Source organism: Odocoileus virginianus, chromosome 8, assembly GCF_023699985.2.
Source record: "Odocoileus virginianus isolate 20LAN1187 ecotype Illinois chromosome 8, Ovbor_1.2, whole genome shotgun sequence".
NCBI lineage: Eukaryota > Metazoa > Chordata > Mammalia > Artiodactyla > Cervidae > Odocoileus > Odocoileus virginianus.
This window is the reverse complement of record NC_069681.1, coordinates 77,620,062-77,633,074: the sequence shown is the minus strand read 5'-3', so window position 1 is coordinate 77,633,074 and position 13,013 is coordinate 77,620,062. Positions and strand designations below refer to the sequence as shown.

The 13,013-nt window shown below is 37.0% G+C and overlaps 1 protein-coding gene across 15 annotated transcripts in view; it reads left to right on the top strand.

Moving 5' to 3' along the window:
• Positions 1-464: 464 nt before the first annotated feature.
• LOC110125943 (NEDD4-binding protein 2-like 2) overlaps positions 465-13,013 on the top strand; it is an 81,367-nt gene continuing 68,818 nt past the window's right edge. For 7 of the 15 annotated variants that reach the window (XR_011489123.1, XR_011489120.1, XR_011489122.1 and 4 more), the window contains exons 1-3: positions 474-653; positions 1,921-3,176; positions 9,567-9,691. Coding sequence is in view for 3 of the 15 variants with exons in the window: in XM_070471764.1 (XP_070327865.1) it covers positions 1,921-3,176; positions 9,567-9,691 (1,381 nt within the window). In the remaining 12 variants the exon portion in view is untranslated. Of the gene's footprint in view, positions 654-1,920; positions 3,177-9,566; positions 9,692-9,792; positions 10,157-10,470; positions 10,560-13,013 lie in introns of those variants that run through there. The other 8 variants (XR_011489131.1, XM_070471765.1, XM_070471766.1 and 5 more) reach the window with 7 other exon arrangements.

Below are 13,013 nucleotides of genomic sequence, written 5' to 3'. Positions count from 1 at the left end.
AGTTCCCAAAACAAAATACAACTATGACATTTTAAGTTATTTTATCACAAGTACTTTTATCTGTTATCAAGGCTCTGCTGCAGTGATTTTCGGACAGAAAAACATGAACCTAATCAGTTTTCGTAGAAACATTAGTAAGCCTAGTTGGCGAGGTGAAATGTTAAGACCCCTTTGAAAAGTTTTTGTGTATCCCTAAAAACCTTAAAGCGTGTACTCAGAACAGCTTATGTATCTGTTTGGGGGTGTCAGGCACTCACAGTATCTTTTCATTTAGGGGTTAACCCCAGACCAGGTCAATGCCAGTTTTGGCCGAAGTTGGTATTTCTAAACAACGTCCCGCCTCCAACCTAAGAACTACTTCCGGCCTTCGCTTGTTGTCCTCAGCGCGTATGTGAAGCAATGCATTCTGGGAGACATTAAGATTTCCATTCTGGGTGTGAATTCCGGACTTCGTTTCCCACAATGCCTTGGCGTGAATTCCTAACTCCTGCCGGGGTAACTGTGAGGTGGTCGCCATCTTGCGTACGGAGTGGTGGCTTGTTTCTCGGCTCCTGAGGGCCGGGCTTTCAGTCCCACCCGGTCTCTGTTTGTGGAAGGTCTCCGCGCTTCTTTCACCTACTTTTTTTGAGGTCGATGCAGAGCTGTGGTATAAGGTGAGTAAACAGACCATTTTAAGCGAGGTGGGGTTGTGGTGGGGACGTTTTTCAGTTTCTTTCTTCTTCCTTCAGTGGCTTGGCTTCTCGCCGGCGCTTGACTGAACCGTTTAGGTTAGCTGTAAACAGAAGCCGGGAGTGAACCTTTGGGTCTCGGAGCTCCTTGAAATTCCTAGACAGAACCTGAACGTGTCTCCTTTGGGACAGAGAAATTGGGTGAAGCGCTTTTGCCCGGGCTGCTCTGTTTGGAGGTCAAGAGGCCTTAGGGTTCAGGTTGTGTATAGGCCTCTCCTTTCTCTTCCTAGGGACTTTTCTGCTGTTTACAATGAGGAAATGAGAAGCTGAGAAGCGGCCTAGGAGGGGCCTGTTTCTGGGAGGTTGACATTTTCTTAAAGTGTATTTTCTTTCAGTCACCCTGGGGCCTTCCTGTCTCATTCGTGTTTTTGCTCTTTCCTCGTATTAGAGAGAGGAAGACCAGAGAGCGGGCAGAATGAAGTATTGACCAAAACAGGCTTTTGAATTGTACTGTTGAGGGTCCCCAAAAATTTTCAAGAGAAGCGGAGTTTATTTATCTACGAGATGGACGAACCATCTGGAAAAGATGAGGGCTTTGATTTGGGGAGTTGCCAGATTTCTAAACATCACATATTTCTGTCATTCTCAGTACAACTTAAGTTACTGTTCTTTTCTTTAAAATTAATGTAATACAAACATTTGGAGACACTTTTACTCTCCTCGCAGGAATAGGGCCTATAAAGACTGACATTTCAGTTAATCTGACGTTTGATTGCTAACACTTGTGGTTGTCTGAGGTTTGCTAAGGACCTAGTGGTTTTAAACAGGAAGACATTTATGATACAGTTTATCACAACCAGTTTGGATATGTGTCATTTTGGCTGGCACACTTACTCTCCCTTTTAGTACATGATTGTATATCTGTGTCATCGAAATGTGTATTACTGATTGAGCTTTCCAAGCTTGCTTAAATTTTTGCTTAGGTTCTCTGAATTCAGAAATACATTAGTTAAAGAGGAGATATAGCTTTCTTTAAAAAAGGATGTTTATTTACCTTCAGTGAAACTCCTGCTTTAAATCACAATGTCATAACAGTAGTACATGGTTATAAAATTACAACTTTGAAATTTTCATGTTTTGTGAAAATGCTTTTTAAATGCTTATATCAAATTGTTTTTTTCTATTGTTTCTGAGGAAACTTTTGTTTAGATTTTTAAAGTATTAGTTATTAGTTGTGTGATTTGCTCCTCAGATGCCGTATGGTGAAATTGAAGCTAAATCCATAGGACATGAGGAAGAACTAATAAGTGAACCATGCTCCAAGAAATTGAAGTCTAATGAAGAGGCATATGTTTTCCCCCATCATGGTAGTGGTAATTTTCACAGAAAGCAAGAGATAACTGGAAGTGATTGGACCCCTGTAATCATCACTAATGTTAGAGGACATAGTTATCCTCAGGAGGACAAAACCCAAACTACAGATTTGCTGAAACCTGTGCATGATGGGATGCCTAGTGACAGACCAGATGTTATTGAGTCTGTTGATTCACAAGTTGTACAGGATATGCATCCTCCATTGGGATCCACAGATGATGAGATATATAGCACAAGTAAAGCATTTATAGGACCCATTTACAAACCCCCTGAGAAAAAAAAACGTAATGACAGGAGGAATCAAGCAGACACTATCAATGGTAGAGATGGCAAAAGAGAACAAAAGAAACAGAAATTTAACTCCAAAAAATCAGAGATTGACAATGAATTGTTCCAGTTTTACAAAGAAATTGAAGAGCTTGAAAATGAAAAAGATGATTCAGAAAGCAGTTGTAAGGAACCCGAACCCTCTGAGAAACAACTCGTTCCATATTATCAGAGCCTTGATAATGATCGGTTAAAATCTGAAGAAGAAAAGAAAAAACATCTTAGTAATGGCCTTCAACCACATTGTGGTTATCAACAGTGCATGGTGAATGAGCCAGGTAAATATCCTTGTAATGGACAAGTAATACCTACATTTTGTGACAATTCATTTACTTCCTTCAGGCCTGAGTGGCAAGCAATGCATTCTTTTGTAGTACCACAAGACCCTCATCTTCCCAGTTTTAACTATCACTTAAATATTCAAAGATTCAGTGTTCCACCAGATCCACCATCAAATATTTTCCATGCCCAGGATGACTTTGAGATGCAGAATGGATATTTTATAAATAGTTGTCATGCTAACTGGGATTGTTTGACTTTTAATGAGAACAATGAATATACTGACTGCAGTGATATTACCAGTGGTGATCATCCCTCTAGAAATGACTATAGTGTGCAAGATGGGTATGCAAGTAATGGTTTCTGTGAAACCAGTGAAGGATACTGGAAAGATCCTTCTGTGGACGAGTGTAATGGAACAGACAGGTTTATAAACCAGCAGTTTCAAGAGGAAAAGTTACATAAATTGCAGAAGTTACTTATTCTTTTAAGAGGTTTGCCTGGTTCTGGGAAAACAACATTGTCTCGGTAAGTAAAGATTACCAAGTGAATACTTGGTAATTTATTGCTTAAAGATCATGATAGTTGTAATCAATGGCAAATGCTGTTATGTGTCTTGTAAAAAATCTTTTAATTTGTTATACTTGAGAATGGCATATGATGGTAAATATTTAAAAAGATGTTTTCTGATAGAGGAATTATATTAAGATCCTGTTAAGGACTTTTAAAATAGATTTACCATGTGAAATAATGGCTGTGATGAAAGCAGATGCTATTTGAGAACTGTGCTGCCCTTCAAGTCAGCTATTCAAGAAGAGTTGGATTCATGGGTAGAGAACTTGAGCTTTGACTCAGTTATTTCAGTTTGTGACCTTGGACAGGTTTCACCATTAATAATACTTATTTTTCTGGAATTATTATGAGACGCCAATGAGATAACCCAAGTAGAGGAATTTTGAGCTTGTTTTAAGAACTGTGCTGTGTTCGTACCATTGTTGATGGAGGGAACCTTTTTGTGGTTTCTTTTAAGAGTTTGAAGTGAGCAACATCTGAATTAGTGGAGTTAGAATGATGATGTTTTATTGTGTGGTGAAATGTTTCAAATTCCTGTCTTTGTTTACATTTTTATAAAGTATTGATGCAGTCAAACACGTTTGTGCAGCTGTGAAAAACAGTACAGAGTCTTTGTAGTTTATATAGGATGATTTGAGGTTTATGCTAGATAAGAGGGAAAAGAGTTTATTTGATGTCTTTGGGTGATGATAAAGTCCAAGGAACTATTTTGTAAATGGTTTATATTTATTTGCAAGACGGTCTAAACAATTTAAACAGTAATTTCTTCAGAAACAAGAAATTAGAGAAAGATTTAAATTACATAGACATTTCAAGCTAGATTGTAAACTGTGATTTTGTGAATGAATTTTAAGCCTGCGTTTTGATTCCTTTTTAGTGAAAATTTTGTAGAGACAATGATATTTCAACCCTTCTTTAGAAAGGATAGAAATTAAGATTGAAGTCTTAAAAACGTGGGCGTTCTTCTAGATTTGAAATATCAGAAAAGGAATGGTTGGAAATTGGATGCAGGTATCTTCTGGTGAGGGCCTCTGGTATAGAATGTAAAAAAGAAGAGTTAGGTTTGGAACAGCAGATTGGAGTGTGTTGAAATTGAAAGTGAGTCAAGTGTAGTGGCAATTCAGTAGAAGTTCAAGGAGACATAATTGTAGTGGGAGATGAGAGGTGATTATATTTAATATGTTGTTGTTCCGTCTCTAAGTCATGTCTGACTCTTTGCGACCCCGTGTATGTTTCTTTATTTGAGAAATTAGGTGTAATAAGAGTGGAAGTTAAAGTCACAACTACCATTTATGTTACTGTTTTTAGGTTATAGAGTACTTCCATATATAACCATCTTGGGAGATGAATTAGTCTTTTCACTTTTTAGAATCAGTAGAGGCTAATAAAAAATGAGTTCAGGTTAAAGGACTTGGGAGAAGTTATAAAAACTGGTAAGAGATCAAAATGGGGATGTAAATGAAAGTGTTTCTTACCTAATCCTTCACTTTAATATCTATCACATGGGTTGCTCTATACCTGACTCCTGGCTTTGAATAGCTTGGTTAAAGCAGCAGAAGTATCTCTTTAGGTCAGCACTTTTTTGAATGAAGTAGGAATGGTTGTTTGGGATTGGATATGAAGCCACATATTCTCTAGTGGGGAATGGTTTCATGTAGGATTTAGCTTTTCAAATGAGCTTTGAAAAAAGGAACAAATATTTGGAGGATCAGAGTTGAACTGATTTGGGGCACTAAATTAAAATATAACATTGTTTAGTATTGATATGTGGTAATGAGTTATAGTGGGTTAGATAAATTTCGAATTCTTTTGTGATAGTATTCAAGTCCCTTTCTTCCTTTAGTCCTTACCTACCTCCTTATCTTCATATCCTTGTGCGCTTGAAACCTGCCCTCCACTGCAGGAGACATAATATGTGTCCTTTCATTTTTCTCAGGATTTTCCTTATTTAGAGGTTCTCTTAATTGCCTCCACTTTTGATGTTTTGGTTTCTCATCTTAACCCTCAGGACAGCATTATCTTTTTGTTTACTGATAACTGACCTAAGCCAACTTGGTTACAAGTGGCAGAAGCTTAGTGTTTACCACAACTTCATGAACAGATTTTGATGAAACCAGTCTTACATTAAATTTGAATACCAGTACAGATTTTAAATATTTACAAATGAACCTTTGAAAACAGTTCACACAACTTCTGTAGGTATGACAAGGTGCCAGCTCTTTGTCCTTTTACTTAAACTGACAGCTTTTTGATGAAAGGTTCATTTGAGGCAGAATTCAACAAGATTCTAGAGGTAGAATTTTGTTGCTGTTGTAGTTGGCAATCAGCCAGACTGAATCCTTAGATTCCATGGTTGGTCTCAGGACCATTTAGGGATCAAGTTTTGGGTATCATTCTTAGGGGTGTAGGCTAAAGATTTTGCTAGATTCCTATACTGTGTTCTTGCAAGGAGGAGGCATAAATCAAAAATACTTCAGCAAATCCACATTTCTTATATGCTACAGATTTCACCAATGAGAGTATTATCAGAAGCAGTAATTTCATCATATTAGCAAAATGTCTGGAGTTGATCAGGAATAAGAGATAGTTGAAGCGCTTGTCAGAAAGAGAAAGTCCTACTCTGCTGGCTTTGATGATGAAGGGACCATGAGTCAAGATGGATATGTAGGTTGCTTTTAGAGGAATGCTAGTCTGACCACTGGCGCCCCACTCTAGTATCCTTGCCTGGAAAATCCCATGGATAGAGGAGCCTGGTAGGCTACAGTCCATGGGGTCTCAAAGAGTCGGACACGACTGAGTGACATCAGTTTCACTTTTCGCTTTCATGCCTGGAGAAGGAAATGGCAACCCACTCCAGTGTTCTTGCCTGGAGAATCCCAGGGACGGGGGAGCCTGTTGGGCTGCCGTCTATGGGGTCGCACAGTCGGACACGACTGATGCGATTTAGCAGCAGCAGTCTGACCACAACTTGATTTTAACTTAATGAAACTGATTTCAGACTCTGACCTTCAGAACAGTAGGATAATAAACCTGTGTTGTTTTAGCCACCAAGTTTGTGATATTTGTTACAGCAGCCATAGAACACAACAGTTTGAAGAGAGGAAGAGATTTTTTTTTCCTTCCTTCTGTTGGAAGAGCTCTCAGTTTAAACTCCAGAGGAAAGGTTGACTTTTTCTTATGTAGGGTAATTTTCTTCTTTCAAGAAGTGTTTGGAGAGTGAAGTGTCCCAGTAGTCTTCGGCCAGAGGGTATGCAAGGCCACTCAGTACATAGGAGGTAAAGAATTCATGCAATATCAGTTTTACTCAGAGGTTTTTTTTTTTAATCACTTCTATTTTTAAACATATATGATATGTTATAGGAAACATATGGTTCTTGGAAAGTAAAAAAAATTAAGCAGGAAAATTACAATGACTCTATTTATAGTAGACCATTTTGGGGAGTAGGACTCTCAAAATGATGTTTAAAGAATACAATTCACTTGTTGTTACTCAAGTGAAAGATTTTAAGTACAGAGTAAATTTTTAATCTATGGTTGTGTTACAAAGTTCCCTGAAGCTGACTTGTTAAAGCAATCAACATTTATTGTCTCACAGTTTCTGAAGGACAGGAATCTGGATGCCTCTGGTTCAAGGTCTCTAATGATGCTGTGTTCACCATGTTGCCTTGGGCTGTGTTTTGGTCTGAAGGCTTGTCTTGGGGAAGACCAGCATGGAATATCTCTCAGAATTGTTGACAAGACTTATTTCCTTGTGAGCTACTGGATTGAAGGCCTCAGTTCCTTGCTATCTGTAGGCTGTCTTCTCAGTTGAGGGGATTATCCAAGGGTGTGGACACCAGGAGGCGGGGATGTGAGCTATTAGTTTTGGCTCTTCCACCATCGTTTGTGTGATTTTGGTCGTCTGAGTTCTGAAATTATTTTCATTTCTGAATTTGTTTAATACTACATTGGCAAGATTGTTGTGAGGATTAAATAGAATCATAGAGGTATGTATATAAAATGCTTGGCACATATTAGGTCCTCAAAAAGATAGCTGTTTTGCAAAATACGAGTCAAATGGTCAGTGGGACCACATCTGAAATTTTTATTGTATACTTGATTTCACAAAGGTCTAAATTTTCTGAGAATCCATTTTAGTACCTGTCGTAACTTGGGAGGGTTCTAATAGAATCTAAGAATTTTGAAAATACTGATAGTCTTAAATAATTTACTTTTGTTCAGATGGTTGCTATGACATTAGATATATCTAGATTGATAAAGGTATTTTTGAGATAACTCAGGGAATTTTGAAACAATGCATGAGCAGTCTGGGAGGAAAAAGTCTCTCCAAGCTAAAATTATTTGCTGTAGTTATGATTTATACAACTAAGATACTCTTGAGATTTGCTCGTGTTTGATGTTGACATGGTTTTATGATATAAGTTGAGACTGCCCCTTCCCTCCTCACTTTTTTTTCTTTTTTGAAGAGGTTAAGCATTTCTTGGGTACAGAAGATCCTGTACTCTTGTAGTATGGTATTACTAAATCTAGACAATCACCTGCTAGTAAAGTAGTAGAACAGAGGGGGAAAAAAAGAAACATATATGTTATCTAGGAAAGATAGTATCAGGTTTCTGGTACTTTTAAACATAACTAGGTATCATCTAGTTGATTATGATCAAAATTTTTTTAGATAATTGAGCTTTGGTTTGGAATGCTAATATTGTGGCATTTTTTTAATCACTTATAAACAAATATGATGCCAATGTGTTAGATGGTATATTTTGGCAAAATCGTGGCCACTTAAAAGAGAAATCCAGCTTTATCCTCAAACAATTAATTTAAACCATTTACTTTTTTTTAAGATTTATTTTTTAATTGAAGGATAATTGCTTTACAGAATTGTGTTGGTTTCTGCCAACTTCAACATGATAAACATTTACTTTTTTTTGTTTAAAGTAATTTGAATCAGAATTCTATAAGTATACAGTACATTTTTTACATTTATGTATGGTTTTATTTTTATATAAAATATATGCAGTTTTATTATCTGAGGAAAGGAGAGATGTTTGTTATTTTAATAGTTGAAATTCTTTGTTACTTTTATTAGGAAGTATTCTTGAATCATCCCAAGACAATATCATTCTTCCCACCACCTTCTACTCCCTTCCCCTTCTCAAAAAGAGATTATAGAATTATATATGCTCAGTTGCTTCAGTCCACTCCATGAACTGTAACCTGCCAGGCTCCTCTGTCCACGGAATTCTCCAGGCATGAATACTGGAGTGGGTTGCCCTGCCCTCCTCCAGAGGATCTTCCCGACTCAGGGATGGAACCCACATCTCTTAAGTCTCCTTCATTGGCAGGCAGCCTCTTTACCACTAGTGCCACTGGAAGCCCAGTAAAATGATAATCCAACTGCCTAATGATTGAAGGAGGGGAGATAAAGTGAAAGTCGCCTCAGTTGTGTCTGATTCTTTGCAACTCCATGGTCTATACAGTCCATGGAATCCAGGCCAGAATACTGGAGTGGGTAGCCTATCCCTTCTCCAGGTGATCTTCATGACCCAGGAATCGAACCAGGGTCTCCTGCATTGCAGGTGGATTTTCTGTTATTGTTGGCTCCAAACTGTTCCTACTGTGTTTTCCTTTTTCTCAGCACATGTCCAATCCGTTTGATGAGTCGCTGCTTATGGGAATTCTCTTACGCTGAACACTTGTCAATCTCTCTGTGCTTAGAAGTTAAAGGTGCTAAATTGTGAGGACAGGCCTTGATTACCACTGACTTGTTCTGAGGATGTGTTCTTTGTTTAGTATTTAGTAGTTAATTTCAGTTAGTAATTTAATCTCTTAAAAATTAAAAACATGATTATACTCTGGAGGATCATAGACTGTTTCACAGCCTTAAACCTCAAGTCCCACTCAGGTCATGCATGTTTGTGCTTTATAGAAATAGTGTATCAAAGCTATCAAAACTAGTTTGAGTCAAATGTAGTTTTCCCCAGATGAATTGCTTCCTTAAGCTTGCTTGTCTTAGGTAACCTATTATGTTAAATTTAGGTAATTTTAGACAACCAAATACAAATTCACTAAAGCTAAAGCATGGAAAGTTGACATCATTTTGAAATTGAAGAGTGTTTTTAAAAGTTGCAATGTAGAAGCCACTTTATGGCTATTATGTAGATTTAAGTATGAAGTGATATTTGAAATCTGAAAGCTTTTTAAGGTTCAACTCATGTGCTGTTCTGCCTGCAATATATTTACAAATACGTACCAGATATTCATTTAATAATCTTTCCTATGTGGCTTATTTCTGATGGTTATAGATTTTATAAATGGCACCTTTATGATTTCTTTTATTAACAGAATTCTGCTTGGTCAGAGTCGTGATGGCATTGTGTTCAGCACTGATGACTATTTTCACCATCAAGATGGGTACAGGTATAATGTTAATCAACTTGGTGATGCCCATGACTGGAACCAGAACAGAGGTTTGTTTTGGGCCAAGTCTTCTGGGATAGAATATTTGACTAGGAGTCACAAACCTGAATTTTTATTCTTGACTTTTTTTCTTTTTCTAACTTTTTACCAGCTGGATGCCTTTGACAAGCCATCAAAAGAGCTTTGAGACCCAGTTTTTCATCTCTTAGAAGCAGTGATAATTATACTTACTCTACCTGATTGAGGTTGTGAAAATCAGAGAATGTATTTAGAATATTTTTTAAACTGTAGATAGTGTACATAAACCAGTACAATAGAGGTATAGGATGTTTTGATATACTGCTTTATACCTCATGAACAAATTCAGAATACCTCTGATATTACCTCATGAACAAATTCAGAAAACTGGTATTTTTGTTATATGTTACCAAAAGTTATTTCCTCGAGTAATGCTAATATTTTCTAAGGCTTAATGTCCATGAATATTAAACGTTTTTTCTACTGATACAAAAAAATTACTTAATACACTTTTTAAAGGCACATGGGTCAATTTGTTTTAATTTTGGAATAGTAGTTATTAACCTTGGCTGCACTTTGAATCACTTGGGGATTTTTTTTTTTAAACTCATGCCCAAGTGCTAGCCTCAGAGATTCTGGTTTAGTTAGTCTGATGTGCTTGCATGCTCATTCACTTCAGTCATGTCCAATTCTTTACAACCCTATGGACTGCCAGGCTCCTCTGTCTGTGGGATTCTCCAGGCAAGAATACTGGAGCAGGTTGCCACGTCCTTCTTCAGAGGATCTTCCTAACTCAGGGATCGAACCTGCGTCTTCCCAGGCTCCTGCATTGCAGGTGGATTCTTTACCACTGAGCCATTGGGGAAGCCCCTAGTTGGTCTGGAGTGGATCTAAACATTGGTGGTTTTTTTTTGAGAGTTTCCTAGATATTCTGTTATAGTCAGAATTGAAAACTATTAATCTAGAACTGTGTAGGTACATGCTTATATTATACTATAATTTCTTTTTTAAAAGATTAAGAATGCTTTGAAGATGAAACATTTAAACCTGGAGTAGAGCGATTACAGTGAACAGTCTATTTGCTTCCTTGTGGTAGTCATTTAACTTGTAGGATTTATTTGGTTCAACCTTTTTTTCTTTGTAAGTAAACGGTTGTCCCATTTTTAGTGATGTAGCTTCAGAGGGACAGTCTGCACCCTGTTTTATTCAAGAATGAACTGTTTTCTTAATCAGTTATTTCATTAAAGTTGCAAAATGATTTTCTCGGTCTGTCATTCCTTCTGTGTTCAGTGGCTAGAATTCTTCTGTAATGAGGAATGTCCTTTTACCTAGACTAGCAACCGTTGTTACCCTGAAGTACAGTATGTACAGGAAAAACAGCATAAATGCTTTTCTTTCTAATTCTCAATTTCAAAGTAAGGAATTTCAGTGAGGATATTTTTGAAGAAAAAGTTTAAATGTCAGATAAGTTTGATTTTAAGACTATTGTCTAGTATTGATTCTAGGATTTCTTCACATATCTATTTTAGAAAAAAATATTTTAAAAATTCTTTTTTATTTTTTAAAATGCTGCAGTGTTACTGCCCAAGTCAAATGAGGATGATACTGGCAGTTCCCAAAAATGCTTAGAGTTATTGGCCCAGAGTTAAGAGGAATAGAAGTAGGTGATAAGGGGAATGAGGCAGTGTATCTTTGGTGAACTGGAAAGTTTGTTTGTGTGGGACATTTTTTTTTTCTTTGTGCAATACTAGACTATTTTATTAAAATGTTTGTGCCGTGTGAAGTATACTTGCTGAACATATTGGTGTCTAGATAAACCATTGGTTTTATTAGTATAGTAAGTGTAGACTTTTCCAAGGTAATTTTTAACCCCTTTCAAGGTAATGATAACTAGCAATCACTAGACGTTTTGAAAGTGATGAGCATTACGTTTAATTTACAAACATTTATTGAATACTTCTAAGTGTCAGTCATTATTCTGGGAATATCAGTCTCCCTCATGTTTATTAGAAGAATCAGAATTCATCTTTAACTGCTTATAAATTTAAAATATCTCCAAGATGTCATTATTGTCTTTCTTAGAATATGGTGGTTAATTTGTTTGAGAAAATGACTCTATTTGAGTATTCAGACATTGTTTACTTAGGGCCTTTATTTTCCTGGAGTGCACTGGAATGTGGTATTGGATGATAATTATTCATGGAAAGAGAATAATATCCCCATTCCTGCAAATCAGAGATTTATTTGGTTAATAAGCTCCTTTTGTAGACTTGACTCCTTAGAGGAGTAAGCCTGTCTATCAGACATTAGGAGAATTACTTTAATTTTTTTTTTTTTAATGAAAGTTTGATCACTGTTTGGGGTGAAGCAGTGGGAATTGATAGCATCTTGGTATCCTGTTTGTGACCCAGGTTGTAACTTTCTTTTAATATTTAGAGACGTTTTCTCCCAAAAATATATTTACATTCCACATTAGTCATTATTACTTAACCTTTAAAATTCTATCTTCCCTTAGACATGGATAAATGTTTTGATTATGTGAAACTTAGTGATTTGAATTCTAAATCCCAGCAGAACTTACATACTATTTTGCCATTGTATTGATATGCAAATACATATAAATGCATTTGCATTTTAAATTTTATAGTGGGGAGAAGGAAATGGCAACCCACTCCAGTATTCTTGCCTGGGAAATCCCATGGACAGAGGAGCCTGGCAGGTTATATAGTCCATGGGGTCTCAAAAGAGTTAGGACACGACTTAGCCACTAAGTAACAACAACCATCCATCCATAGCCCTACCTGTTAGAGGTAATTTGTGTTACTCTTTTGGAGTGATGCTAAATAACCTGTTTGTTAACATGTAAATTCAAAGCACTAATTGACTTGCTCTTGTAGCATCTGAAGCTTCCAGTCTGAGGAATTCTCAGGTTTCTCTAGGAAGAGGCATGATACATGAACAGGGTGATCCTTGAGCAGATGCCCAGGATGGAGACAGAGCCAAAGGGTAGACACCACCCCTCCTCCGGCTGTGGCCACTGCAGGAAGGTTCCTGAGAGTCACAGGATCCTCCCCATCCAAGTGACTGCTCTTCTGCTGCTTTCTGTGAGAACAGTCTTAAATGGAGTCTCTGTTTCATAAATGATGGGACTCTGTAAAATAAAATAAATTTTATAGTGGGCTCTTAGTTGTCTTGCCTGTCATTAACAGGAATCACTGTGGAATAATTCTCACCTCATACGGGAATCGACGGCATGGGATAGGGAGATATAGTTTGAAAAGTTCTGTTGTAGCTCAGCTCCCAATTTCAGAAATCATTGTCCTAAGAAATATCCACAAAGTCAGTTGAACCATG